General features: G+C 37.3%; 1 protein-coding gene across 5 annotated transcripts in view; it reads left to right on the forward strand.

Annotated features, from left to right (window-relative positions):
* Positions 1 to 66: 66 nt before the first annotated feature.
* TTC3 (tetratricopeptide repeat domain 3) overlaps positions 67 to 23,414 on the forward strand; it is a 201,205-nt gene continuing 177,857 nt past the window's right edge. For 3 of the 5 annotated variants that reach the window (XM_078146522.1, XM_078146521.1, XM_020995827.2), the window contains exons 1-7: positions 103 to 186; positions 4,056 to 4,141; positions 8,406 to 8,451; positions 8,769 to 8,919; positions 9,837 to 9,921; positions 15,885 to 15,938; positions 19,142 to 19,262. In XM_078146522.1, the coding sequence (XP_078002648.1) occupies positions 4,067 to 4,141; positions 8,406 to 8,451; positions 8,769 to 8,919; positions 9,837 to 9,921; positions 15,885 to 15,938; positions 19,142 to 19,262 (532 nt within the window). In that variant the 5' untranslated portion in view covers positions 103 to 186; positions 4,056 to 4,066. Of the gene's footprint in view, positions 187 to 4,055; positions 4,142 to 8,405; positions 8,452 to 8,768; positions 8,920 to 9,836; positions 9,922 to 15,884; positions 15,939 to 19,141; positions 19,263 to 23,414 lie in introns of all 5 variants that reach the window. The other 2 variants (XM_078146523.1, XM_078146524.1) reach the window with 1 other exon arrangement.

A 23,414-nucleotide genomic window follows, 5' to 3' on the forward strand; every position in this document is an offset into this window, starting at 1 on the left:
GAGCGGGCGTCGGGGCGGGACGAGGCGCGCCTGCGCGCTTCCCACGTGACCGCCGGGCTCCTTCCTCTCTGGGCTGCTCCCCCTCCCGTGCTCTGGATTTCAGTGACGTGGTGCTGACGGCTGCCTGCGGTCTGAGACCTGCTTCTGAATCCGGACGCGGATTAAAGCTCGCCCGTGGAGGATCCGGTGAGTGTGTGTACGTGTGTGTGTGTGTCTTTGTGTCTCTATGGATGGATGTGTGTGTGTGTATGTATGCGCAAGTGCAAGTGCAAGCGACTCTGCCTGCTTGTGGCCTTCCCGCAGCGAGGGTTGTCTCCTTGGTGTGTTTTTGCACACACCCTTCGTGTGTGGATAGGTGCCCCTCCTGCCTGCACGTATGTGCCCTGCGTATCTCTCCCCTTTGCTCCTTCCCCCTTCCCCTCCTGTATGTCTTTGTGTGCCGTTCTTGCTACCTGCGTGTTCCATCATCATGCCAGTCATCCGTGCACCCCCATTTGTGTGTGCAAATGCAAATTTCCTCTGCCACTTGTTATTGTGGGAGAGGCCGTTGTGCTCAGGCCAGTCTGTCTGCTGGACTAATAATGCCTGACAGGAAAGAAAACCTTCAAGACAGGCATCCATTTCCTTCCTGGGCTCCTTACCCCTCTTCATCTCCTTCCCGATCCTCCTCTGCTTATTGCGAACGATTTTCCCCTTCCCCCAGGTGGGGATTAAGAAAGAGGTTGAGGTGGGAGAATTGTCTGGTTGTATATAATAATATGTAAGTATGACGTGCGAAATCAGATGGATGTGATGAAAATGGGATAGAGGGCTAAGGATACAGATTAGGGCCTGTTCATTTAACTTGTGATCAGAAACTTGTGCTTTTAAAAGCATGTCAGTGTTAATAACTGGGAAGTCAGATGGGGGTGGAAACTGTTGGTTTTGGGGTTTTTTTTCCCTTTTTATCCCTTGGGGCTTAATATTTTTAGCCTTATCCCTAGACATCTTAATGGAGAGGGTTCAGATCTTGCTTCTATAACACACTAGCTATATAGGCATGAATAAGTCCTTTAATTTCTCAATGTTATTCAAGTCCTCTATGACTTCAGGTTACGAACCAATTACTGTTCTTCAGTGAAGGAATTTTCCACAGGGTTAAGTTCCCTACGTTCATTAATTCACAAATCTAAACAAACAGAACCCCCAGTGACCCATGTGTAGTAGGTGATCAGTAAATATTGTACTTTTTGAATTGAAGGAAAGAAAAGTCCAGATTAATAAGAGAACAATGTGTGGATTCTTAGCCATGGTTAAACCAGTAGATGACATAGAAAGCTTCTGCAAGCTCCGAACCCCAGTATTTCAAGGATCTGTGATTTTGTCATTCTGGATAATCTTGTCTTCTCTAACTAGTAGGATGACTAAGAGAAGCTATAGCCAAAAAAAAAAAAAAGATTAGTTACTTTCCCTGGCAACCTGATGTTGAGCCACTCAGAATTTGATAGGCTGACACTTTGGAAGATAAATAGGCCCATTCTTTTCTGCTTTTTCATCTTTGCAGCATCTAATAGAGATAGCTCTTTACTGTCATGGCCTTTTAGAATCTTAGGTCAGCTGCATGCTTTGATGGAATATTGGTGTATGACATGAGTGGAAGAAACCTCAGTTAAGTAGTAAGCATTTTTTAAAGGTGCCTGTGCTAGGTGCTAGAGATACACAGAGAGTGAGACAATTCTTGCCCTCAAAGAACTTACACCTAATAGGCAACAACAACATATACTTTTTTTACATTTAAAGAACAGATTAAAAAAAAGAGACAAAAGGTAGCCTTAGAAGGGAATGAGGAAAGTCCTAGCACTTAAATTCTTTTAAAGAAGGTGGCCCTTGCACTGGGGAGGAAACCTGGGATTCAAGAGGATGAGTACTTTTCATCCTCTTGTGGGAGATAACCTGTACAAAGCCCCTGAGAAAGGACATACGTTGATTGTGAGATGTAGCCAGTAGACCAGTATAGCTGGCTTTTTCCCCCTCTCCCCTCCCAGCTCCCAAGCTGAAGCCTTCCCCTTTCAGATTAACTTCATCTATTCAGTATATATTTTGTATGTGCCTAGTTATTTACAGTGTTATCTCCTCCATTAGAATGTACAGCTTTTAAGGCTAAAGCTTATTTTTTGCCTTTCTTTGTATCCCCAGTGCTTACCGTGGTTCCTGGCACATAATAAGTGCTTAATAAATACTTGTTGGCTGTTTGATTGTAGAGTTCATTGAGGGGAGTGATAAGAATAAGGTTAGAAAGAGAAGAAGAATAAAAATAGAATAAGGTTAGAAAGAGAAGAAGAATAAAAATAGAATAAGGTTAGAAAGAGGTTGATATACTTTACATTTTCTTATATTGTAGCCTTTCCTAATCTCTCTTGATTCTAGTGCATTTCCCCTGTTAATTATTTCCTGTTTATCCTATATATAGCTTGTCTGTACATATTTGTTTGCTTGTTGTCTCCCATTAGATTGTGAGCTCAGTGTGGGCAAGGACTATCTTTTGGCACATAGTAGGAACTTAATGCTTATTGACTGACTGACATTACAAATGTTAGGTAAAAGATACCTTACCTTTTTTTCAACCTTTTGATTTTGTTCTAATTTTCTTTTTGTTTCCTGAATTCATGAAGTTCTTATTGCCCCCTTCCTGATATGGTTTTCCACCTTCAATTCTAAGCTTGTTCTCTTTCTATTTTTTGTCTCCAGAGTGCTTATTTCATTTTTTTTAATCTCTTAATTATTATATTCTTGTAGTCCTTGTGTGCAAGCTTTTTTTTTTGTTTTTAGGTTTCTGCTTATACCTGTGTACTCTCTTCTGAGTTTACCTCTTCAACATCTCTTCAGAGATTATATTTCTTCATAGTGTTTAGTGTCTTCTGTTTACTTAGTGTAGCCTCAGATCTTAATTTGGGATTTTGTACCAGGGCCAGGTCCCATCCCCTCCTACACTCTTGCACTGGGCAGTCAAACTCTGTTTGAATTTCTTAATCTTTACTTGATCTGTTACTCTTTTAAAAATGTATTATCATTGCCATCTCTTGTTTTTATATCACCTTGATTTCTTACTGTATTCCTCCCACTCTCTCCTCCAGAGAGCCACTGTTATAACAGTACTTAAGAAAAAAAGAAAGAGGAAGAAAAAAAGTTCAGTAAAACTGATTAACACACAAAAAAGCTGACCCTATGTGCAATATTTTACACCTGTGGACTTCTACAAAGGAATAGGGGGAGTTTTCATTTCTTTTGTGGGCCAAACTTGCTTTTTACAATTTCTTATTACTGAGTTTCAGGTGTCTTATTGTTATTAATCTTTGCATTTGTGTTGTTGTAGTCATTATATGTATTGTTTTCCTTGCTCTGCTTACTTCTCATTGCACCAGTTCATGACTCATTGTATGCTTCTTTGTATTTTCACTTTCATCTTTTCTTACAGTAAAGTAATATTTCATTACATTCCTGTAATTTCTTTCTGTATTTTGCTTTGTTGGGGTATATGCCTACTAGTGAAGTCTCTGGATTAAAGGATATGAACTTTTTTTGTTATCACTTTCTTCAAATAATTTCAAATAACTGTCTAGAATAGTTGTACCCATTCACAGTGCCACCAACGATGCTTTAGTATTCCTGACTTTCTGCAATCCCTCCAACATTGACTGTTCCTGTCTTTTGTCATCCTTGCCAATTTGCTGAATATTAGGATGAAGGTTATTTTGATTTGCATTTCTTTTAGTAGTAATTATAAGCTGGTACTCTTTTGATCTTAACTGGAGTTTTTATGGGAAATCTGGGCTGCTCTACAACTTTTCGTATTTCCATTTAACTGGAAATCCAGAGCTGAGAATTGAGCTTGGGTCTTCTGCCTCCAGAGCCAATATTTTTTCCATTATACGCCCTTCCATCCAGCTCAGGTACTCTATAAGAGCCAATGGTTGTCTCTACTATCCTTTTGATTGTGACAAAAGATAAGATTCTCTTTAAGAATTTGTATTCAGTTTACTGATTTGGAATTTGTATTTGTTTTTGCTGGCCTTTAGGATCATGCACAATGGAGAATTCCATCTCTGAGGCAGATTTAATTGGCAGCAGCTATGTTCGCATTACTAAACTTTGCTGTGAACAGGTGAGCATTTTAAAAAAATCAAATGCATTTTAAAGTTCATAGTCAAAGCTAATGTGAGTGAATGAATGATTTTTAATGCCATCTCTGCTTTTGAAAAGACAGCTGAAAGAGGGAAGGAAGCTGCCCAAAAAACCAAGAATGTGAGACAGTGGAAACTAAAAAGTGAAGAGAATGATGATAATAATAATAGGTAGAATTTATATAGTCCTTTAAGGTTTGCAAAGCACTTTACTTATTTTATTTCACTTGATCCTCACAGCCACCTTTTGAAGTAGGTACTATTATTATTGCCATTTTGTAGATAAGGAAACTGAGGCTGACAGAAGTTAAATTTGTCCAGGGTCACAAGGCTATTAAATATGCAAGGTAAGATTGGAACCCAGGTCTTCCTGATTCTAATTTCAGCATTTTGTCTACTCCACCTGTGAGAAATAACTCAGTTGGACTCAGGAGGGATGAAGTTAAAAGCCCAGTTTATTATGAATTGCAAAAGTGAGTGTCCTATGGAATAGACCCACGGAGAAGCAAGAGTTCCTGTTTATCTCTAATCCTGGCAGAGTCCCTCCTCTGTTTCCTCATTGGTTGAGGAGTCTGGAGTATATAACTTTCCTGTACGCCTATTACATATTATCCCTTTGGCATGTTTTTCCTCCTTCTACATACATTGCATGTTCAGAAAATGGCACCTCCTGGAGGTGGAGAAGTTAGTATTCATGAACCTATTAAGAATGAGCACTCGAAGCCTAACCTTTGTCCTACTTACTGACTTCTAACAGCAAAACAAGATAAGACTGGCTGTATCCAGTTTTACTTAGTTACTTTTCTAGTGGTTGTTTCAATTTTATGGAAACAAACATTTTCGGCTTATCTCTCATACCTCATTATTGGCAAAGGTGTATGTTGAGGGTAGAAATTAAAAGAACCTTTATATAGAAGAGAAATTACGTTCATATGACAAATCATTATAAGAAATCAAATTTTTCATTGTATCTGCCAGTTATTAAAATCATTCATCCTCTCTGATTAGAAGAGATTAAATGTTAGAAGTAAGAAAATTCCCAATAGGAGAAAAAAGTGAGAGGAAGAACTGACAAGTGATACGAGCTACTTCTTGATCCTCCCCAACTGTTAGTGGGGCCTATCCCCTACGTATTTTATTTTCTATATGCTTACGTATGCGTGTTATCTCCCTTGATGGAATTGTACTTACTTGATGTCAGGGACTGTGTCATTTTTATCTTCGTATTTTCAGTGCCAACCATGTCACATTGTAAGCCCTTAATAAATTCTTGTTGATTGATTGGTACTTGAGTTTTATTCATAATATTTATTGATAGCTATATTGAAGTAATAATTCCAGGAATCTCTTCTTGCGTACTTGTATTCTGCTCCTGGTGGATTCATAGTACTATTGCAGAAGCATAAGAACTCCCAGAGGTTCTTATTTAACACTTCTCAGTATGGAATTTGGACCTGTGAGGGCTTACTTTAGTACTTACAAAATCTGTTTGTTTTTTTTCTCTTGTGGATGGGTAAGTCATTCTCTGGTTCGTATTGCAGCTTTGTGATTTATCTTGGATGCTCTCTGAAAGGCGACTTTAAAAACCTGGCATTAAGGTTCCAAAATTAGGCTAAATCTCGGACTACAGATGTCTTTTGGTTGGTAGGAAGCCAGAGTTTGTGCTGTGTTAGCCTTACCTCTGGAAACCCTGAACTACTTCTATGCCACGGTGAAACATCAGAGTAGGATTTCAGAGGAGCAATGACTATAAAATAAATCTTTTTTTAAAAAATATAATGAAATGGGATTCCAGCTAAGATGGGTGCTTGACCCTCTCAAATGAAAATCTAAAATTTACAGCAGACCTCAAAATAATAAAAAAAATCCAATGAGAAACTACAGTGATTCTTCCATCCCAGAACTGCGCAAAAATTTAGCCAGAAGTTCCTGGGCAGTAGCTATAGGGGACACCAGCAAAGCCAAAAAAGGCAGACAAGTTAATAGCTTCCCAGAATAACCAGAGCCTGGCCATAGACACATGTAGCTTAGCATGACACTTGGTCTAGAAGCAGGAGAACAGTGGGGTCACCCAAGAAAGTCCCAAGGTGGGTTCCAAGATTGATAATATTCTGTCCTGAGGAGTAGTAGAGGGTGCTGAAGATCCAGTCAAGGGGGGACGATCCTAGTCTTGGAAAGTAGACATCAGCATAGTAACCCAAGGGAACAAGGATGAGAACAATCAGCAACCCTACCCAAAAGTGTAGCAGGGGAGAACCCTGGTCCTGGCATGGAAGCCTAATTTAGGAACTAAAGCTGGAGTGATAAGTAACCCAAAGAAGCTAATATAAAACTAACATTAAAAAGTTATTGTTGATCTAGAGATGCCCCAAAGTCAGACTTACAACCACGAATACCTTAGCTTGTAAAACTCAGCAGGGAAAAAAATGGAACTTCAATGGACTAGATCAGAGGTTGGTAAACTTTTTCTATAAAGGACCAGATAGTAAATATTTCTGCCTTTGCGGTCCAATAGGCAAAATTAAAAGTATTCTATAGGTACATATATAATGAGAAAACAAATGTACAAAAAATTTTAATTGATGAAATTCAAAACATAATAATATATGTCAAGTTTTATAATACAGATCAACTAATGAGAAGAATGGAATTCTTTTCTGGGGAAGATGACGTTTCACCTAATTAGGTGAAAATTATTATTACCTATCATCAGAATCAAATGCAGATGTTTATTTGTTAATGCTGATCTGTAATGATATTTTATGTATTTCATCTTTAAAAATGTCTTTTCACACAGGTAGGTACTGCTAAATATATCAGCCTGTGGCATATAATATTTAACATATTTGTCTCTTGGAAGACATTTATGTAATTGTTAGATTCTTGATACATACCTTTTAGCGAGTCATTACACTGCAGATTAATCACTTACAATTGAAGATTGGTAAAAGTTCTTCAATTGCACATTTAAATTGACAGGAATTTCTTTTGTACTTGTATCAAGTTCAAAAAAAAAGCTGCTGGAACTGTAGTTTGAGCTCAAGAAATATATTCACTTCAAATTTGTATGGGAATGGAGATATTGTCTCTTATTTAATTTTTGACAGCATGGGAAGTATATGAAGCAACTTAACATTACTTATAATTTAAACAACATTGTTAACAAATAGGAAAGAAAGAGCTGCAAGCAAAATGGACTTCCTGAATAAAAAAAAAAGTAAAGAATTAGAATCTGATGGGGTGTCCAGTAATTGGGGAATGGCTGCACATATTGTGGTGTATGAATGTAATGAAATGTTATTGTATCATAAGACATGATTAAAGAGACAATTGCTGAGAATCCTGGGTAGCATGAGCTGAACTAGGAGAAGGGTTGATATAATGACAGCATTGTACTTAAAAATAAATTTGAAAGACTTAAGAACTCAGATCAATGTAATCGCCAACTGTATCTCTAGAGGATCTATGTTGAGTCATTTTGCAGAAAGACATATTTTTGGACATGGCCACTGTGTAGATTTATTTTGCTTCATTTTGCTTATCATGAGGGGTTTTTTTTTTTCCCTTTTTGGTTTTTATTTGGGGACATAGGGGTGGTGTGGAGAGAAGACTAGCAATAGTGATGCAAAAGAAAATGACCATTGAAATTTTTTTTAATGCATAGAGAACAGAAGGAAGTTAAAAAGGAAGCACAGTGAAGGACAGTTGTAGAAGTAATATGAGGAATTTGCTATATATTATATGCTTTTTTTCTATATACTGTAGAATAGCAAATGTATGAAATAGAACTTCATGTTTTTGTAATAGAATTACCTTTCTGTTCTATATATATGGAAATCTTTATTTTTTGGTTCAGAATAAAAAATTTTAAAGTAGGACAAGAAATGTATTTCATTGGCCATAGCTAATTTCGTTACATTTTTACTTCTCAGAAGACTGTGATGTGATAGATTAAAGATTAAGATATATATAATCTGAATTGAGACAGAAATGGATTTGAGTTTTAACTCATTTACATGATGGGTCATAGTTGTATTTTTGACCTAAAGTGAGTAATTGAAAATTGTGGAAGGGAGCATGGTAGCTGCTGGAAAAGAATTTGGTGAATGGTAGATTGAAAGTGGCCTAAAACAGTAGTTTATAGATTAAAGCATAGCACATATGTCATTTTGTGTAGTTAATGTATAGTTGAATATGCAACCATGTTTTTACCAAAGAGCAATAAAACATATTTCCTTTTTTCAGGGTGGTGCATATCCCAGAAAATATTCACAAGTTAAGGCAAATCTAGGTAAGTAATTTAGCACTTGACCCTTTTTTTTCCCCACTGATGGTATAATAAAAGAATTAATAAAATCTATCTATGTTTGTGTGTGGTGTCATACTTCTTTAAAAATTTATTCCTAATAATTGTTTTGCATTTAAGATCTCAAGTTATTTTTAAAATAAATTGCCAAAAAATCTTGAACAACCAGTTAGCAATGATGGAGAGATATTTTCGTTTTGACTGGTTTCCTGTCGTTTTCTAATCTGTACTTTATGTTCTTATCACCTATCTTTTTTTCTACTCAAAAAACCTAGCAATATTAATTTTTTTTTTTTACAAAGAACTGGATATCTGCAAAATCTGGTGTAGTAAGCCACTTCATGTCCTTCGAGATTACTGTGATGTCATTAAAATATACATCTTCTGGCCACTTCTTTTTCAACGTGAACAGAATCCTGTTGTATCTCAATTGCATCCTTGTATAGATATCAGGTAAGCAAGTCGTGTTATTTATGTAGTTTTGTTGCTTTATTTGACTTTTGAGAGAATGTTATATTTTCCTGAAAAATGAATTCTAAAAGTAGAAAAAAAAAAGCTTGAGAGAATGTGGTTCATCTACTTATTTCTAGTCCTAACTGTATAAGGTACAGTTAGATATCTGCTATATTTAAGTAGCTAAATAAATTTAAGTGTTTTTATTTAAATACATTAAACAAAATATATTTAAATATCTAAATAAAATTAAGAACAGTGATTATGTAACCCATTCCTATGTTACTTAGTCATCCTTACAGTCTTACATTTGTTCTTTTACGATTAAATTCCTTTTTGTACCTTAATCCTATTTAACTTATTTTTTTAATCCTCTCTAACAAGTACTTAACATCATATTTGTCTTAGTCCTTCACATACTTGAATTCAGTGGTGATTTATTCAATTCCAGTCCTTGACAGTTTATTCACATATTTCTTCAAATAAGACCAAGACTGCATTCATAACTAATAAAAGCCTCACCAATGTCAAGTATGGTAGAAGCATTGCATTTGGTTATTTCATATTATTCCTCTACTTTAGTCATTAGATACTAACTGTTAATTTCTTGACGGTTGATTTCTAACCAGTGGTTCCAGATATTTGAACTTACAAACAGTTCCCTAATTATGAAAAAATAAGCTTAAGGATTGTTATTATAAATAATCATCAGTGCTGTGCAGAATGAAGAGGAGGGTGTAATAGTTTGCTCAGTTACGAGGATCAAATGAAAAAAGGTCTATGAATCACTTCGTAAACCTTAAAATGTTAAATAAATGTCAGCTATTCCTATATACAGTTGAATTTTAATACTAATGTTCAGAATCAGGCAATATAAAATCTTACCCATTTCTAAGACAGTTTTTTTCTTTAAGCAGCTCTAGCACTTGTGAATTAAGTTTGAAGAGACTGCAGCATATTGAATTGTTGGAAGATATTGTGGATTTGGCAAAGAAAGTTGTGGTAAGTGGCACTAGGATACATAACTTGATGTGCTTTGTTAGAACTAGGTCTTTACAACCTTATATGTCTCTGACAGTCACATCAGTCTCCTTTTCTGGATTTTTAACCAGGTTATGCCTCCTAATAATCAGTGCTGCACAGAGCTCTGGTCTAGGCCCTGTTTTCTCCCTTTATACTATCTTGCTTAGTGATCTCTTCAGTTCCTGTGAGTTCAAGTATCGTCTTCATGTAGGTGATTCTCAGATATATTTATCCAGCCATAACCTCTCTGCTGAGCTCCAGTCTCACATCTCTGTCACTTAGACATTTCAAGTGGATGTCACATAGATATCTTGAACTTAATTCCTTTAACTTTAACTTTCCTCCTTTGTTCCATACTTCCCTATTACCGTTGAGAGCAACACTGATATCCCAGTCTCCCAAGCTTACAACCTAGGTGTTATCCTTGGCCATCTCTCACCTCCTGCCATGGCTACCTTCCCCCATCCTGTGTCACCCCCCGGTCTATTGCAAAGTCCTGTTGATTTTTCCTTTGCAACATTTCTTGAATATGCCCCCTTCTCTTCTCTGACACAGCTTCCACCCTGGTTCAGGCCTTCATCACTTCGAGCCAGGACTATTGGATTTAGCTTTCCTTTTGGACTTCTTATCTCAAGTTTCTTCTCCTTCTGGTCCATCCGCTACTCAGCTGTCAAGTTCATCTTCTTAAAGTACAGGTCTAATGATGCTCCCTGCCTACTCAATAGACTCCAGTGGCTCCCTAAGATGAAATAAACTATCATCTGTTTGGCTTTTAAAACCCTTTATGACTCGGCCCCTTAGTATCTTTCCATTTTTCTTAATACAACTCTTCTACATATACTGTAATATTCAGTGACACTGACTTTCTCTTTGCTTCCATACCTTTTCACTGGCTGTCCCTAATGGCTTCCTGGAATGGTCTCCCTTCCTTCTCTTTGCTCTTTCTTCTCTCTGGTTTCTCTGGATTCTTCAGGTCTCAACTCAGATTCCACCTTCACATGATTTTTCCCAGTCCTCCCTCAATTCTAATGTCTTCCCTGTGAGAATACCTCCTATGTATGGTGTATGTTTCTTGTCTGTACATAGCTATCTGCGTGTCATCTTCCCCATTCGAATATGAGCTAGTTCTTTGAGAGCAGGGACTAGGTTTTTGCCTTTGTATTTCTAGGGTTTAACAGAGTAGCTAAGACAAGGTAGACATTTGATAAATGCTTAGTGACTCATCGTCACTTTGAGCTCAAGTCAGCATTTAGTGAGTAGGAGTGTGCCAAACAGATGGTAGGAGTAACCTAGGTTTGGGGTTTGTTAAGGTATAGTAGGATAAGGGAACAAGAGATCTAAGGATAAAGGACAGTTCGGAATGGAACCTGTTCAACCATGTGTTTAGATTGGGAAGAGAGGAAAGTGGAACCAGAGCTAAAGTAATGGCCTGGGAAAGTATTTAAGATTGCAGAGATTAATGGTCATGGAGAGGACAAAGGTTAGTGTTATGAGTAGCATGGCATAGCAAGAGACACAATGTTAAAATATTTTGGAATACATCTTTAAAAATTTAATTTATCATTTTAAATAGGCAAAAGAATTTGCAGTTTTTGGACATGAACCAGCACCATCTGTAGCTGAGATGGATTGAAGTCCCCTAGGATGAGGGCAGGAGTTAGGCACTGAACTCACTGAGAAAGAGAGAATGTCCTGAGGTTTTGGTAGATCATAACTACCCAAACCTGTTATTAAATGATACATTTAGCCTGAATGAACTTCAGAGGACATGTTAGTAGAGGAAGACTTGGGATATGGCAACACAGAATAGTTTGACTCTTTCACCAGAACCAGTGAGTTGGGTAGGTGTACAAGAAAGTGCATAGGTACTGAAAAGCATAACCAAGGATGCAGTGTCATTGGGTGGAACTAACTCTTAATGAGTGTCAGAGGATGGAAGTATAAGACAGGAAGAGGCCTAAAATGAAAATAAATTTGTTAGTTATGAAGTGGGAATTCCAGAAGGTTTAGTGGAAGCACTGGACATATGTGGAGTGTGAGAGTGTATTTTGGTGGGTGGGTAGGGGTGGGTGTGTATATGTGAGTGTGTATGTGATTGAGGGTGGGAGGGAGGGGCAGGGTTGAAAGGAATGGAGATTAGGAAACACTGTTAGGATCGAGCTTTAGCAGTTCAGTATCACAGGGATAAGATTAATATGAAGGGGTTGGGAATAAGCTAATCCTTAGGAATTGAGTCCAGCCAGAGTATTAATAAATGGAAAGAGGTTTGTTGATGAAGTCAAGGAATTAAAAGGCTCAGTCTCCTTTGGGCCCAGGTCCTTAAGGTGCCACTATAGCCCTTAACTCCTAGTGCTGTGGCAGGGTGTTTTTTGGACCCACCTCACCCACCTGTGCCTAAGCAGGAGTTATGATATCTGGGGGAGTCTTGAAGGCTGCCTTTGTAGGAATCATGAGCAAGGTGAAAGCCTAGCCTAGAGGCAGAAGTTGGTACATCCTGGCCCTGATTCTTGGCATGCAGGAGTAGGGAATATCTTACTTTGAAAGATAATTTTGAGTAAGATAAATTGGCTTATGTACTCATATCCATAACCCTCACTAGATCCTGCTCTGCCAGCTATTTACCTTTCTCCTCCCCTTCTTGGCTAAGTATGAAAAAGCCATCACATTTATTACCTCCCCCTACTAAACTCTCTACAGTGTATCTTCCAACCTCATCACCTAGTTGAAGCTTTTCTCCAGAAGCACTCAGGATCTTTTCATTGCTGTATCCGACTACCTTTTCTTAGTCCTCACCTCTTGACCTTTCTTCAGCGTTTGCTGTCCTTTTGAGAAGGAATTATTTCATTCATTGTGTCCATATCCTCAGCATCTAGTACAGTGTCTGGCACATGAGCGGTACTTTTTCATTGACCACCCATTCCTTCTGGACCCTCTTTTCTCAGTTTTCATGGCACTGCTGTCTTGGCTTTCCTCCTACCATTTGTCTGCCTTTCCCTCTGCATTCTCTTTTGTTGGGTCATCATTTCCAACACACCCCAAATCTGTAGCTGTACCCCAAGGCTCAGTCCTGGACTCTCCTTTCTTTCTAGTGGTAACCTCATATACTCACCTGTGAATTTAATGATCATTTCTGTGTTGATAATTCCTAGATCTGTATTTTCAGCCCTGTTCTCCCTTTTATAATTCAATTCCATCTCATCAACTGCCTTTGGACATTTAAAACTGAATATCCTGGAGACATCTAAAATTTAGTATGTCTCAGATTCAAAACAGACCTCACTGTCTTTCCCCTCAAATCTTCACCTATACCAAACGTGTTATTAAGGGCACTACCATCCTTCCAGTCTGTCAGGTTCATAGCGTCAGTACTGTCCTAAAATTCTCATTGGTTTTCATCCTGTATATCCGATTTGCTGTCAGATCTTGTTGTTTCTACTTGTACAATATCTTTTGCATCCACCTCCTTAACTTCCATTACGTAAGTCCCTGGCCTAGTTCAGGTCCTCATCATCTCCCTCCTGGACTATTATTACAATAGCCTCCCAATTAGTTTTCCTGCCCCAAGTATTTTCCTTCTCCAATACATCCTTCAAACAACTGCCAAATTAATTTCCTGAAGCAAAATTTGACCATGTCACTTCCCTACTCATTAAACTCTACTAGTTCCCTGTTAATTTGAGGACCTAATATAAATCAATTTCTCTGTTACTTAAAGCCTGTTATGATCTAGTGTCAGCCTATCTTTTCAGCCTCCTTTCAAGTTGCTCGTTTCCATGCACTCTATTGGTGAATGAACTGTTTTAACAATTTTTTACACATGGCACTCTGCCTTAGCAATGGCTGTTATCCATACCTGGTTGTACTCCCTCCCAATTTCTCTCTCTGTAAATCCCCACTTTCTTTCAGGGCTCAACTTAAGTGCTGCATTCAACATGGGGCCTTTTAAGATAGTTCCAACTGCTTGTTCCTTTTCTTCAAAATCACCTATTTTCTATTTATACATGTATTTATACATTTTTTCCTGGCTAAATTATAAACCTCACTTCAGGGTAGGACCCTGTTTTGTAGGCTAGCACATAATATGATGATTTACAAATAGTAGATACTTACCTTATTGTTGTACAGTCGGATCTGACACTTTATGATCCCATTTGGGGTTTTCTTGGCAAAGATACTAGAGTGGTTTGCCATTTCTTTCTCCAACTCATTTGACAGATGAGGAAACTGAGGCAAACAGGGCTAAGTGACATGTTCAGGGTCACACAGCTAGTAAGTGTCTGAGACTGGATTTGAACTCATGAAGATGAGTCTTCCTGATTTCACTTTATCCGTTGTGCCATCTAGCTGCTTAGTTAACACTTATTGATTGGTCATACTTGGGTTGATAAATTGGCAATTTTTCTCCTTAGGTTACCTGATCCTTTCATATCTAAGACTTCTTCCATCTGTGATGTAATTTGGAATAGACCTGCCACTAACTGTCTTTGTGCCCATGAGAAGGTCCAGTATGTCACTTCTCCAAGGCTTTAATCTCCTCATCTCATAACATGAGGGGTTGGATTAAGTTTTGCTTAAGGTCCCTTTCAGCTCCAAAATTCTATGATTATATTAATATTATGAAAATGGTATTTAAGTTTAAAATTTAAAAAATTTACCAAAAAAAGGTATTTGGGTATGTTTAATAATTAACTGACTGTTGACCTCTCAGTAAAACCAGATGTTGTATCACAGAGCAGGAAGACATTCCAAGACATCATCAAGTCCAGCCCCTTTCCTTCAGGATTATAAAAGTTTACATATAATTGTATTTCTGTCATCCTAAGAATTAGTGCTCTCACATGATTGTAAGTTTATTGTTTGAGGTGTTTGGGAGAGAAACTAGAGGATTTAAGAACCAAAGAATTTATAAAATAGCATTGCTTATAGGCTTTTCCATAAATATCCACAACATAGATGTTTCTGGGCCTGTTCCCAAAAATTGCAGTGTGGTATGTGAAAAAAAAATCTCCTTTTCTACCTCAGAGTAGTTCATTTATAAAAATCCTTGGTGTAGACTAGAGGTGTCAAAACTCCTGATTGTGGCCTGAACTAGATTAAAATTTAATGGGAAATGTTTAAGAAAGTAAAAAATACAATACAAGATATGTAATGTTAATTTGTGGTTTTCTAAGTCAGTAGTGGTGAGTTTGACACCACTAGTAGAGATTAACCTAATTAAAGCTCACACAGCTAGGTGGTGCACTGGATAGAGTGCCATACCTGGAGTCAGGAAGACTCATGTTCCTGAGTTCAAATCTGGACTCAGACACTTTACTAACTTTGTGGCCTTGGGGAAGTCACTTAACCCTGTTTGCCTCAGTTTTTTCATCTGTCAAATGAGCTGGAGAAGGAAATAGCAAACCATACCAGTGTCTTTGCCTCAAAAAAAACCAAAAACAAAACCCACATGAGGTCATAAAGAGTTGGACACCATTGAACCAACTGAAGAACAACAGTTAAAGCTTTAGAAACAATTTCAATTTTTGTGTTAAATCTTAGGAAGGCTCCATGGTATAATTCCTCATAATACTTTCTTCTGATAATCCTTTACAATATTTTAGATAAGCCAGGGTATTCTTAAGAAAAGTCCAGAAGATGGTGAATTTCAGGAAATAGTTTCCTGTGATCTTAACGAGGGATTAAGGAATTACTTATTAAAAAAAGGACTTTTTTGTTATAACTGATTGATTTTGTCATTAAAACACTTTAAGATAAATTCTGAATTGTAATTTTGTGGTTCCTTGGGCATGAAGGTATTTTGCATGATTTACTAATAATCATACTGTTTTTTGAAGGCTCTGTGACATTACTAGCTTAATACAAAATGTTAAAGGGTTTTTGTTTTGTTTTGTTTTGAGAAAATAACTTCCATTTATGATTCTAATTTTTTTTTTATTTTGCAGGATGATCAGTTCTTTATTGGTGGTATATTGAGAATTGGTTATAAGATAGAAAATGTAAGTGTTAAACATTATATCATTTATCATCCTCTTTCTGTATTATAGTACTGTTCTCTCCATGGATTGTGGTTTATTAACAAGATCACTCTCTCCATTTCAGGAAAGTTGTAATTTGAGGAAAACAAATCTTTGGGTAGGCTCATTTACCTTCAGTAGTATGATAGTGTTTGCAACAATCCTTTTTCCATCAAGTAAAGTATACATATTTTGCAAAGTTTGGTTTTTTTTCCAGTAACATTAAGCAGATAAAAATAGGACAGCTAGTAATTTTTATTTGACATAAAATCTGATGATTTACAGGGTTTTTTTATGGTTAATAAGTCAGCATGTAATAAAATGTACAAGCAGCTAAGAAATCTTTAATAACGGCAGATGATGAAATAAAAGTATACTTACAGGAGTTAGCTTGTTCCTTCCTGAAAAAAAATACTTACATCCTTCACTGATAATACTTTCAGATACTTGAAAGGCCTACCTGTATTGCATAGAGAAATATTAAAGTTTCTTTTGGTTTATGGTGTCTCATTTCCTAGCATTCTTTTGCCCTCAGACATTCAGGCTCATCTTAGAAGTGCTGGTGTTTGAATTGATTTCCTTTCTTCTTGTATATTGAGGGCAGTGGACAGAGTGCTGGACCCTAAGCCAAGAGGGCCTGATACTGCACCACTGTTACCAGCTTACTTAACCTTTTGGTACTTTAGTTTCTTCACTGTAAAATGGGGATAGTGGCTATAATGTTTACCCTTTAGGATTATTGTAAAGTCCAAATAATATAAAGTGCTTTTTCAAACTTTAAAACCACAGTATCAGTGTGTTGCCACATTGGTGAAAGTTACTGCACCCCTTCTTCCTCTATTCCTGCACCTAGTTTGCCCAACTTGAATTTATTGTCGTCTTACTTGATATCCGACTCTGAACTTTCCCTGATTGGCCATCAGGAATAATATATCAAAATACCTTGCCACTGAGGAGATAAGTATTTTGGTGAAAGTCTCAATTCTTTTGATATGTCTTCATTCATTCAGAGAGTAAGGACCAAAGCAAAAGAAAAATCACTGTTCATTTTTATAACTTAATGCCACAGTAATAACAATTGGCTTTTTGGTTTAACTGAGGCCTTTTGTCTTTTATACCCCAATAATTTTCCAGTATTACCCTCTCCCTCTCCAAAGCCCTTGGAGAGGGCTTATAAAAAAGAAACGCAGTTAAGCAAAAAGTAGCATCACAGCACCCTCGTATGTCAGAATATACAACATTCAGCATCCATAGTGTCCTTTTCTTCTCCACTTTCTCTTCCTTCTTCCTCAAGGAAAAAAGTATGTTTCATCATTTCTCCTCTGAAATCAATGTTGATTGAACTGCTTAATTGAGCTATCCTTCAGTATTTGTATTTATATTATTGTAGTCATTGTATCTATTGTTTTCCTTATTTTGCTTTCTTTATATCAGTTCGTGGAAGCCTCATATTTCTTTGAAGTCCTAATATGCATAAATTCTCAAGGCATTGCAGTCTTACATTGCATTCGCATACCGTACTTTGTTCATTTTCTGATGATGGGCACCCACTTTTCCCAATTTCTTTTCCAGTTTTTACCACGGAAAGTGCTTTAAAAAAAAGCAACTAACATTTATATAGCTTTTCAGGCTTGCAGAATACTTAACTATCTTGTTTGAGCCTCATAACAACCCTGTGAGATAGTTACGATAAGTGTAATTGTCCCTCTTATGCAGAGAAGTGTCACTAAAGAAGGTGAAATGACTTGTTCATTGTCCCAGGGGTAGTAAGGGGCAGGATTTAAATCTGAGTATTCCTTATTTCAAATCCAGTGCTCATTCTATTATAATATTCTAATGTGTATTCTCTTATACAATATTCTAAAATGTACATATTTATATATTAATTTATAATATTTTTAATAGTTACTGTACTTCCCTTCCTATTTTTAAGTGTAGAAAATCTGAAATTTTCACTCCTGGAGTTGTTTCTACTGTCATAGGATCATAGTTTTAAAACTGGAAAGGACCTTTTATAAAGTCAATTATTTCAACCTTTTTCCCCTCCTCATTTTACTGATGGGGAAATTGATAACCCCAGTGGCCAAGTCATACAGGTAATAAGGGGCTCAGCTAGTATTGGAATCTATTCTGACTCAAAATCCAGCATTCTTTCCACTATATTACACTGCTTGTCAAAGTAATAGTCATTTCTGTCTCTAGACTATGTAAAGTTTAGCAAAGTCAGTCATACTGAATTTGTTTATCTAGTCATTTCTCTCTTTGTTTCTTATTCTCTGGCTCAGGCATTTTCCACTGACTAGAAGAAACTGAGTTCTATAACCAGTAGTTATAGAACTATAAAATACATAGTGTTTGTAATATAGTCCATTCAAACACCTAGATTTTGGGTTGGTCCTAAGTCTGGAAGTAGTAGTTCATATGAGAATTTAGACCATTCTCTCTCCATCACCATTAATCCTTCTATTTTCCTCTTGTTATTGTAAGAAAATTTGAAACCCAAAGATTCCCATTCAGGCCAGAAACATAGTAGCCTAGTCACCAAGCCAAGCCAGATATCAGACCAGAAATACCAAGTCTGGCTTGGTTCTTTTCAGTATTTCTCTTGGAATGAGCCATCTTGAATTTTAAGAGCATCGACTGTGATGGAGGGTCCATCATCTGTCTGTTTATGCAGTACCTGTGGTTGGCAGCTCCTGATGTCGTGTGTATCTGTGCTGGCATGCTAAATAATTTTTATTTTTATGGCCTTTGTGTCAAAGAAGAAGTACCCTAAAATGAAAATACACATTCATTGGTGGAGTGCTTAATAAACATTGGTTGAATGGATGGCAAAGTGCTACACAGAAAAGCATTAAGATGTCGTTCTTCATCCTGCTTACCCTAGTTACTGGTGCCTGCCTTCTCCTCTATAGTTATCTTCTTTCTGCTTTGTTTGTATTTTGCATACACCTATGTACAGGTTCATTCTTGTTGTTTGTAATAGTTGTCTCCCTTATTAGATTGTAACATCCTTGAAGGCTGAGACAATTTTCCCTTTCTTAATTTTTTTTTGTTCCCCTAGCACTTAGCACAGTGCTTGGTACATAGTAAGTATTTAATAAATGCTTAATGATTAATGGATTAATTGAGTCATCAGATGTTGGAGAAATTTATTAAAAAAATTTTCCCTGTATTTGTAACAGAAAATCTTGGCGATTGAGGAGGCTTTCAACTGGGTGAAATATACAGGGGAATTCAGAGTTCTGCGTAAATTGGAGAGGGCTGAAAATTGTTGGCCTATGCTAAGTATTTTCTTTACTGAATGTAAGTATGCGTATTTCAAAGTGTTACTTTTAGTTTTTTAAAATAGTATTTGGGGGAGAATGTTTATGTCTGTGTTTTAGTTCTTTTTCAGTACTCATTTATTATTGATACCTTCTAAATTTTTGGTGACATTTTTTCTCACAGTTTATGAGAGTGACTGTATATGACTGCAATTTTTGTTTTTAGTTGATATATTCTGTGTTTATTTTTCTGCATTTCCTTACTTTAATTTTTCTGAGTGTATGGTTTTTTCTAATTCTACTGAATGAGTTTCATAAACTATTTTATATGTGATATAAATATATGTGATAACTGATGAAAAAGCAGAAACTGGAGTTCATAAGTCTTCTTATACACAAGAACAAAGGAATACCAACAGAAAACAAGTCACAGTAACTTTCACTAGCCAAAAAAGGTTTCTATGAAGAGCCTGGAATTGTCGTATATGATATAACTGTTCTCTATATCACTCATCTAGAAATGTGGTAGAGCCAGCTTTAACTGACTTATTACAGTGAGTTGTTAAATTTTTGGTGAGCATTCATACCTTAGAAATTGGCAAATGCCACAAATCTTGATTTATTGTTTTGTTGATTATCTAGACTTAGGAAAATAATGGAGAAAATGAATAATGCTGATTACACTTAAAAAACATAAATCCCTCCCCCAAAGTGCTAGTTGTTAAATATTTACTAGCACACCACTAGGCATATCCTATATAAAATTGTGTCTTTTACCATTGTTTTGTAATGTTATTAATAGAATATAATTCAACAACACTATAATGTTGCAAAATCCCATGGTAACATTGTTCAGTTACCCATTTATTATTCCTGTGGAATTAACTGCCCATCTAACATTGTCTTGGGCTAGGCCTGGCTCATTCCAGTCTGGAGATTCAGGCTTCAGATTGGAACTGAATGAGACTGAATGTTTCATAATGAGACTGAATGTTAAATAAAGTTTAACAGAAAGAAGTGTTCCAGTAATAGCATGGAAAGGATATTTAGCAAAGACATAGTGTTGGTTTAGTTGGGCACAGCTCCCCTTGCCTCTGTATTTGTCATAGTGGTGATCAGAAGGGCATGTTGACAGGCATGGCAGTGGGAAATTCATCAAGCTTGAGGAATGCCTGCTATTGACAAGGGGGGGCTTTGCCTACTGGGAAGCTGCATCAATACTTCAAGTATTTAGTAGATTCTTGAACCAATTTATTCTTGAAGATGGTTTCATTCCTTTTAAGAAAAACTAGCCTGAGTAGGAAGAGACCTAGTCTTCTTAGGCATGAATAGTGAATTTCTAGCTAAGCAATAGATTCTGTTGCCTTGGGTGCTAACCAGATTAATAGTAGATACTGCTTCTACTCTATCCTGTCCCTGGGTGGAAAGTTTGTATAAATTTTCTAGGGGACCTTACACCACTTAAATAACCTGTTAATCAACCAGTACAGGCCAGTTCTATCTTCAAAGGTGGAGAAAAGCCTGATATAGGGAATACTAGAGAAGGAGAAAAAATGGCCCTTCAAGTAACCGAGACCAGAAAACCCAAGCTTTGTTCCCCCACTTCAGAAAGACTTTATCGTGGATCTTAACAATTAGGTTCATGGTAAGGTTGATGTCAGAGGCAGTTCACAGTGTATGTAAATTGGAGATGGAGATTAGGAATCTGGAAGATTAGCATCTGGAACATCAAGGCCACAGTGCAGATGATGACACTTGTGACACAGTCATTGATCCTCATTGTGTTGTCTCCTTCCAACAATTCTACCTCTTGGTTCCCATGACTTCCTTAGTAAGGAGGTAAAGGAGGTGTCTGAACCTTCCTTGGAAGAGACCTGCCAATTGAAAGGACCTAAGCCATTTGATTAAGCTATATAGGGTTGTCTGAAGAGGTAGGGACCTTGAAGACCCAAGTGAATGAATAGGAAATCTAATAAAGAAGGGCTGGAGAGAGTCCACCAGAACTATGTCTAAAAGCAGTCTATCCTCATCAGGTAAGTTTTTCTGAAGGCTGGATTGAAGAAACTGTTGGGTAGGAGAGCTCTCCTTCCTCCTAGGGTGGTACCAGTTCACCTTGCACACAGCTTCTCAGTTGAGACACCCATCCTTGGGAATCTTGTTGATGAAGTTGTTGTCTCAAGAGTCCAATCCAAGATTCAGCTTCCTGAGAATGATAAAGGAAATGGAAAACCCACTGGATATGATGGCAGCAGATCTAAACTTGGACCTCTTTTGCAGTGAAATGGGTACCTTGCAATGGTGGAAAAAGGCTTAGAAGGAAAGATATGTTCCATGAGAACTCTGTTGCTGTGGTGGTACACTTGACTATCACCGTAGTACCATATCCTAAATGGGTATCAGTTGCAATAAGGGTAAACCTCTTGCCCTGAGATGGAGGAAAAGGGTCAATATAAGCAATTTGCCAGTTGGAAGCAAGTTAAGAATCAGATGGGATCATTCCATACTAATCTTTTAGATGTAGTAGCTTGGGGTGGTACAAAGAGAGCTGGGCAGAATTAACTACCTCATCTTTAGGGAGATCATGTAGTCTTGTGCCCACTGCAACATGACAGCATTGTCCCACTGTCCTGATTGGAAGTGGGGGGTATTCCTCAACTTTTGACATTCTAGCAAGTGTATCAATCTGGTTGGTCAGGTTAGCAAAGAATATGTGTCTGTGGTGTATGCTACATGCAAGGGGAGGCATCAGCAGAATTCCTCCATTGGTCCTGATTCCAAAGGGGAAAGCCTTTGATCATCCAGTTCCTTTTGGCCCCAGACCACGTAGCATGGCCACTACTCAGGAATCAGCATAGATGATAATCTTATCTTCTTAGTCATGTACCTTGTAGCTCAACTCGGGTAAGATTTGCCAGGAACCCATCTCTCAGAAATTTTTCTCTTAATGGATTGATGATGGCTTTTTATATTGGACAAAGCTGGCAAAGAAGCCAGACAAATTAGTACTCCTCAAGAGCTAAGTCCCTGTGGGTTAGGGGTAGGAGGGGGGCTATTGGGTATTAGGGCTGTGATACAACCTGTACTACATCTAGAATCATCTGGGTTCTTTTCATCTACTTTATTCCCCCAAATTCCAGCTTACTGGACCCTGGATTTTGCACAAGAAAAGATTGTGGCTCATACCACCAAGGGCTTCTTGATTCTGGCCTCATTTAGTGTGTCCAATATTTTGTCATTAGTGTATTGGTGCTCTTAGCAAATAGAGCCTCATCAGAATGGCGCAGTAGCAAGGAGAGAGTTCAGCAGCTCTGAGGAAAGGTGGTGCTAGAAAACGGGACTCTTTTCCAGGTGAAGGTGTACTGCTTCTGACTAGTTTCAGCCACAGGAACAGTATATAAAAAGCCATTAGCAAGGTCACTAGCCCTATATCACTCATCTGGGGCCTGTCTACCACATTGATGAGGGCAATTCCTATAACATTCTACTTCAGCTACACACAGAGAGAATCATAAGTTTGACCCTGCCATCACCCACAAGTATTACACTTCCTTGTTAACGAACTCTGAAGTTCCTTTATCTTGTCATAATCTTTTATTATTCCATTTTTCCCTATCTCTTGCAACCCCTAACCCTGTTCTTTATCCTCACCATAACCCCACCTCCCCTCTTTTCTTTCCTATGGGTGGTAATCCCTGTGTTGGTTATATGCTTTCTTCCCTTCCTTATCTTGATCCCTTGGTGAATCAGTTCAACTTTACACTTCATCCTCTTGTCTTTTACTATGCCCAGCACCAATCTAACTGATCTCTTTGCCACAAGTCTCTTCTCATTTTAATCCATTCTCCACACAGCTGTTACAGGGATTTTCCAAAATATAGATCTGATCCTAGTATTAAATTAATATAAAATTAATATATAATATATAATATAAATAATATATATAATATATAATATAAAATTAATATATAATATATATAATATATAATATATAATAAATATAAAATTAATACTAGTATTAAATGTAAAGACCTTTTGGCATTTAAAGCCTTTATATCTGGCTCCATCATAACTTTCTAGTCTGTACACTGTAATTGCTTCCACGAACTCTGTGATCTAGCTCTGCTGGCATGCATACTGTTCCTCATACATAGCACTCCATCATCCATGTCCATGCCTTTTCTTTTGAAACATT

Source organism: Phascolarctos cinereus, unplaced genomic scaffold (genome assembly GCF_003287225.1).
Source record: "Phascolarctos cinereus isolate Bilbo 61053 unplaced genomic scaffold, phaCin_HiC Scaffold_726;HRSCAF=1367, whole genome shotgun sequence".
Classification (NCBI taxonomy): Eukaryota; Metazoa; Chordata; class Mammalia; order Diprotodontia; family Phascolarctidae; genus Phascolarctos; species Phascolarctos cinereus.